Here is a 6328-nt window from a genome sequence, read left to right as displayed (position 1 = left end):
GCCGCCGCCGCCGCGGCTGCACCCCGCGGCGGCGTCCGCGGAGGGTCCCCGCCGCCGCCGCCGCCGCCGTCGCCGCCGCCGTCCTCATGGCACCCCTGCGCGGCCCTCTCGCCGAGCGCCGCCGCTGCCGCCGCTGCCGCCGCCGCCCTGCCCTTGCGCGGCAGGTCCCACGAGGGGATCTCGGTATCAAAGCCCTCCAACGGATCGTAGTACTCTGTAACAATGCAGGCCGCAGTGCACTGCGCGTCCTCATCAGCGCAGCTGGCAGGCCAGGGGGCCGCCGCGCCCCCGTGGCCGCTGCCGTTGCAGCTCGAGGGGCCGGGCGAGCGGAGGCAGGACCATCGGCGCGTCTGGCGCAGCGGAACAAGGCGCGGCTGCTGCTGCTGCTGCTGCTGCTGCTGCTGCTGCTGCTGCTGCTGCTGCTGCTGCTGCTGTTGCTGTTGCTGCTGCTGCCGGGTTGGCGTGCGGGGCCGCGGCGCCGCCAGACCGCCGAGCGCCGCGGCCGCGGCCGTGCGTGTGGGGCCGTCCGGAACCGTCGGTACGAAGCAGAGAGCGGCGCCGCCTGCTGGCGACGACGCGGCCGCGACCGCGCCCACCCGCCGCGGCGACAAGCCCAGCCAGCCGTCCCCGCCCGCAAACACTGGCGACGACGGCCCCGCTGTCGCCGGCGCAGGCGCGCGCCCCGTGGCGCGAGGAGCGGCCGCCTGCAGCCCCTCGCGCGCCGGCGCCGCTGCCGCCGCGGCGGCCACGGCCGCCGCCAGCCCGCCAGCCTCTGCGAGGCGCTCCTCGGAGATGCGTCGCCGCTCGGTCGCCACCGCCTGCGCGCGGCTCAGCAGCGGGACCGCCAGGCCCTCGGGCGCCAGAGCCGCGTTGAGCGCGGCGAGCGCTGCGTCGAAGTCCAGCAGCGGCTCACGCGCCGCCAGCTCGAACACCGCCGCCGGCGGCGCCGCCGCGGCGGCGTCCTCCGCCGCCAGCCGCGCCGCGGAGGCTGCGGGGCGGCCAAGCGCCGCGGCGGCGGCGCGGAGGTCGAACAGCGGCAGCAGCACGACGGATCGCACGCCGCAACGGCGGATCTGCAGCTCTCTGTCTGCCTCTGCTGCCGCGGCGGCGGCGGCGGCGGTGGCACCGGGGGGCGGCGCCTCGGCCGCGTCGCGCGGCGCGCCCGGCTGCAGCGACGCGTACACCCGGCCAAGAGCGCAGCCCGCGCCGCCGCGCGCGGGGAAGGCGTGGCGCGAGGACGCCAGGCGGTACAGTGCCAGCTGGTCGCTGGTGCCGATGAGGCAGTACGGCGCGCCCTGCGGTTGGGGCCATGCGCGCGTTATAAGGAGCGTGGGGCGGCGTGTGAGCGGGGCCATGCCGTCGGCCGAGGGCTGCTGGCGGAACCATGTGTTGTGCAGGCGCGTGGTTAGATCGTGCAGCTCCCCTGGCCGGCCGTTGCGCTGCACGCTGCGCGATCACTCGATGGGGTGCTGCTGCATTCAGCGTTGTGCCGAAGCGCCACCTCGGGCATCCCCAGCGCCAACCGCTGCTCGCCTTTGTTGATAGATAGGGGGCCTTACCAAGCGCTTGATCCTCCAGCAGCCATACCTGCGCCGATGTGTAAAGGGGTTGACGCGACGTAAAGCCCGCCGAGCCTGACGGCGGACACCATAGCAGCGCCGCATCGTGCCGGCAAGGGCTCACCTGAGCCAAGGCTCCGTCCCTCGCAGCTGCACTGTAAGTTGTGAAGAATGCATTCAAGCCCCTGGCCAGCCGCTGCTTGAGCTCGGCCCCGGGATCGGGACCAGCAGCGGGCCCCGGAGCGGCTAGGCCCGTCATGTGACTATCATATGCCAATAGTTATGATAGGCTGCTGTCTCAGATGCCGGGGTGAGCTCCGAAAGGCGGGAAGAGCTCATAGTCGATCTGGGGAACACTCTCGTCAGGGGCAGACGACGTTTTCTGGGTTCGAGTAAGCGATGTTTGTGTTTGAGTGCATTACGAGAAACAATTGTGCATCTGCATGCCCCTCAATCTCCATCTTGCGACTTCACTGTCAATCTTCTCGACGCGTCCAGGTCGGATGCAGACCAAGAAAAGCAGGCCTGGGGCGGCGGGAGGCGGCAGCATTGGGGCAAGGGAGAGCGGAACGAAACAAGCAGGCCAGCCTATGATAATGTTGCGGTGAGCATCTTCACATGGGTGCAGTCCAAGGTGGACTGCGCTGGGAACTCTACGAAGGACTAGCGGCGGCAAACCTGCGCGGCAGACGGCGAGAGGGTACAGGTTGAAGGCTGGGAACGCAAATGTGACATGATCTTCCTTTGGGTTTGCCTCCCTCCAGGGCCTAGTGTCACATTAATGCATTGTGCACAAAATTGTGTGAGAATCCAGGCGAACACCACAAGTGAGCGAGCTCAGCCCCACCTAAGCAGACAGCGGTGGCGTATTAGCCGCCAGTGGTGTCGTGGATGACCAGCGGCGCTGGCGACTGGACCAAAGGGCAAGGCGTCGTCGGAGCAAGTGCTCCGGTGCTTGCCACTGCCCAGGCGGGGTTTGCTGCTGGTGGCACTCGCAGCCGGGGCAGCACAGATTCCTTTGCAGGCACTGGCACAGGGCTGCTGGTGATTATGCTCCCTGCAGAGGGTGCTCCCTGCATAGTTTACACCAGCAGCTGTGCACTTCCTGGCCCCGACCCCGATCAGCCCCCACCCCGACCCCAACCGCCTTTCAGACATCTGCGTCACGCAGTGCACCACACGTCACCTCGCTGCTGCAGATGGCAAGGCGTCCCTCTCGGCATCCGTGCATGCTTGTGCAGAGCCTATGGTTGCAACCTGTCCAAGGGGGGGTTGTTGGCTGCTTGTGCGTGTGCAGTGACCGGGGCTGGCCCGTCATGCGGCTCACGACGCGGAGCTCAGAAGAAGGGTTATGTATGCGGGCGAAGATTATTCGGCTTTGCACGCCTTCAAGGGTGGCACTGATGCTTGTCGGGGGGGGCGTGGGGAGCGGCTGCCCAGCAGAGGCATGCAATGCCAGCCAAGGTGAAGTTGGCGGTCCACCCCTGTGCTTTCACCAGTGACCCTTCACAAAGACGATTTTCTGCATGGATGCCTTACCTTCGCACACTCAACACCCAAAGTAACCCGGGGGCCCTATCGGACTTGGAAAAGACGCGCAGCAGCCGACCCCCGACACAGCATCCTTCAACGTATACTCAGCGAGCCCTGTCTGATTTCAGTGGTATATACGTATAGTTGGCTTTTATCTGGTTGTTGGACGGCAGAAAACCGATCCGCGCACGCAGTTGGCGCTCATTGTTTGGCGGACTCGCCAGATTCGGGCCGGACAGCCTGGTCACAGCCATTTTTCTTATAGAATTACAGGCGCCTTGAAAAACACAACCAGTGCCACCACGCGTGAACCGTTCTAAGAGGCCTCGCGGCGGCAACTGCGGGCGCCGCCGCCCCAAAAGACGCCGACTCGAACGCCGCAAGCGACGCCCGGTCGCCCTCGGCCCCGGGCCAACTCTTAGAACACACACTGCAACAGCAGCGGCGCGGCGGCAGCGCTGCGGCCGCCATGCTGACCGCTCTCGCGCCCGCCAGCCTGCAGCGGCGCGTGGGCAGCATGGACCTTCTCAACATGGTCGTGCCCCTCGGCCTCCGCCCCGCCAGCAGCCTCGACGCCGCGACCGCCACCACGGTGCAGCGCCGCAACCTCCTCCAGACCGCGTACGCCACCGCGCCGGTCTTCCTGCTGACCGGGCTGCAGGGCGCCGCCGCCGTGCTCTGGCGGCTCGCGGGGCGCCCGCACCCGCACGACTGGACGCTGCCGGAGGAGCTGCTTATCACGCTCATGCGCACGCTGCTTGAATACGGCGACATCGCCGTGTGGCGGGGCTTCTTCAAGAACGTCAGCCGCCCCATCAGCATGCCGTCCGACCTGGTGATGTCACCCGCGCCGCGGCCCGGCAGCAAGAGCCTGTGGTTTGCGCTGCGTCCGGAGCTGCGGGTGGTGGAGCCGAGGGGCAGCGTCAACATCCTGTTCATACACGGTGGGCGTGAAAGCGTCTGTGCGCGTGCGTGCATGTGTGCATGGGCATGCGCGGTGGGCTTGAGAGTTGCATGGCGCAGCGCGCGGCGGGCTGGACTGCTGGACTGCACGTGATGGTGGTCGGCGGACTGGGTGAAACCGGGTGCGGTTTTGAGTGCGCGGCCGGCTGACCGTTCCTGCTCGGACGCCCTTGCCGCCTCGTGTCGCAGGCGGCGCGTTCATATCCGGCTCGGCGCGGCAGTACCAGGCCACCTACTGCTTTTGGTGCGCCACTTACTCTGGAGGGCCCCGAGCGGCAGACCGGAGCAGCGCAGCCTCGGCGGGGACGCCGGCGGCCGCGGGCTCTAAGCATGCTCTTGCATGCCAGCTGCTGACTGCCGGCGTTGCCCTAATTAAGTTACGGCAGCGGCTGGGCTTAGCGCAAGGCAGGTGCCCATGTAACCTCACTCACGCATCAAGCGCGCCATCAACCCAAGCCCTCCCCGCCGCGGGCCTGGCACCCCACTCTCCCCTCCCTTCTCCGGCCCCCAGGCTGAAGAAGCTCGCGCGCCGGGGCATCGCCGCCAAGGTGCTCAGTGTCGGCTACCCCCTCGCGCCAGAGCACCCCTACCCAGCCGGGCGGTGAGCCTTGACATTGGGCGGCGCCGCCCAGACGGGCCCCCAGCCCCATCGCCCGACGCGCCGCGCCCGGCGCTGCGACCTTGCCGAGACGTCCTGTGCCCTTGCCGCCCAGTTCGCCCTCGTCTGAGCGTCGCCCTGCCTCTTCATCTTCCAGGGACGCGTGCGAGGAGGAGATCAGATGGATCATGTCCCGCGACTCGGGCGAGATCGCCCCTGTGATCGTCGGTGAGCACACGCGCCCCTCCAGCTCCCACGCGCGCGCGACGCCCCTCATGCCCCCAAAGTTTTCGGGCAGCGCGGCCCCTGCGCAGCAGGCGGGTCGCGGCTGGCCCGACCCTTGAGGCGATGTGGCCTGCGCAGCTCGTGCTGTGGTTGCGAGCGCATCGGCACTTGTGGCCTCGGGATTACAATGCGATAGACATATCTCGTGACGATGCTGCACTTGCTGACACCACCCTGTTCGCCCCGCCCTGCCCAACCCTGCCCGATGGCGCCCCGCCAGGCGGCGACTCTGCGGGCGCCAACCTGGCGCTCTCCGCCCTCAGCCACATGCGCGACACCGGCCGCCTCCCCAAGCCGCCGCTGGGCACGCTGCTGGTTTCGCCGTGCGTGGACCTGTCGCCCACGTGCATCCTGTGCCGCGACAACGAGCCAGGGGCGGGGTCGCACGACTACCTGCCAAAGGAGAAGCTCAGCTTCGGGCTGCCCTTCTTCTATGCAAAGGTGCGGCCATCCGGAAAGGCCTGCTTGCCGCCGCCTTGTGCACACGCGTTTGGGGGCCGGATCGCCAGCGCCACAGGAGCGGCCGCGTGCACGAGTAAGCTCCGGCCCGTGCAGGCTGTGGCCGTCCCGTGTGGCCGCCCGCGTGCGTGGCGGCGTAGGTACACGCCTCAATGCGGGATGACTTCCCCCACCCCGGCTCAACCGAACGCGGGTCTCTCGAAGCCGCACCTCTCTTCTCCGCCGCCCCTCCTCCCTCCGTGCAAAACCCCCTAGCGCTGGTCACTGTTGCCCTGCACCTAAAACCCTAAACCCACTGCTCCGCCCCGCCAACAGGACCTGACGTCGCCCTACGTGTCCCCCACGCTGCTGGACTCCCTGGACGGCCTGGCCCAGCGCGACATCCTGCTCATCAGCGGCGGCGCAGAGGTGACCAGGGCGACGCCCACAACTACACGCGGGGCACGGAACACGACGGCACAGTGCAGCGCAGGTCCCTTCGATTGCTAAGGACGTCCGCTTTGTGCCGCCCAGCGCCGGGTGTTGGCCCTTCCCCAAGGAAGCTTCCATGTCATCCTTTCCTCCCGTCCTCCCTCTGCTGGCCCCGCACACATCTCCTTCCCCCCTACAACCGTCTCCAAGCAACCCTTATCAACCCCAGTCCCCCCCACTCGGCGGCCCCGGTGCGCACGCACGCCCTCCCTTTGCCTCGCAGCTGATGCTCACCGACATCCGGGTATTCGCCAAGAAGCTGCAGGCCGCGTCTGACGCGTCCATCGCAAACAGGGGCGCCGCCGGCTTCAGGCTGACGTACTGGGAGGAGCCCGGCCGCGTGCACAGCTGGCCCATGCTGCCGCTGTCGCACCTGAAGGGCAAGCAGGAGCCGATCTTCCAGTTTGTGGAGCGCGTCCTGGGGCTGCCCGCGCTGGAGCGCGGCGCGCCGCGCGCTTGA

The 6328-nt window shown here is 68.2% G+C and overlaps 2 protein-coding genes across 2 annotated transcripts; one reads left to right on the top strand and one right to left on the bottom strand.

The window, feature by feature from the left end:
* Window positions 1-84: 84 nt before the first annotated feature.
* On the bottom strand, window positions 85-1818 carry MNEG_10804 (hypothetical protein; the record flags this gene model as incomplete). Its single annotated transcript, XM_014040726.1, has 3 exons — window positions 85-147; window positions 366-1295; window positions 1684-1818. The coding sequence occupies 3 exons, from the start codon at window positions 1816-1818 to the stop codon at window positions 85-87; spliced, it is 1128 nt and encodes a 375-aa protein (XP_013896180.1).
* Window positions 1819-3561: 1743 nt separating this feature from the next.
* On the top strand, window positions 3562-6328 carry MNEG_10803 (hypothetical protein; the record flags this gene model as incomplete). Its single annotated transcript, XM_014040725.1, has 7 exons — window positions 3562-4036; window positions 4245-4299; window positions 4567-4656; window positions 4811-4881; window positions 5159-5379; window positions 5713-5805; window positions 6092-6328. The coding sequence occupies 7 exons, from the start codon at window positions 3562-3564 to the stop codon at window positions 6326-6328; spliced, it is 1242 nt and encodes a 413-aa protein (XP_013896179.1).

Source organism: Monoraphidium neglectum (genome assembly GCF_000611645.1).
Source record: "Monoraphidium neglectum strain SAG 48.87 unplaced genomic scaffold scaffold02466, whole genome shotgun sequence".
Lineage (NCBI taxonomy): Eukaryota > Viridiplantae > Chlorophyta > Chlorophyceae > Sphaeropleales > Selenastraceae > Monoraphidium > Monoraphidium neglectum.
This window is presented reverse-complemented; position numbering and strand designations above follow the sequence as displayed.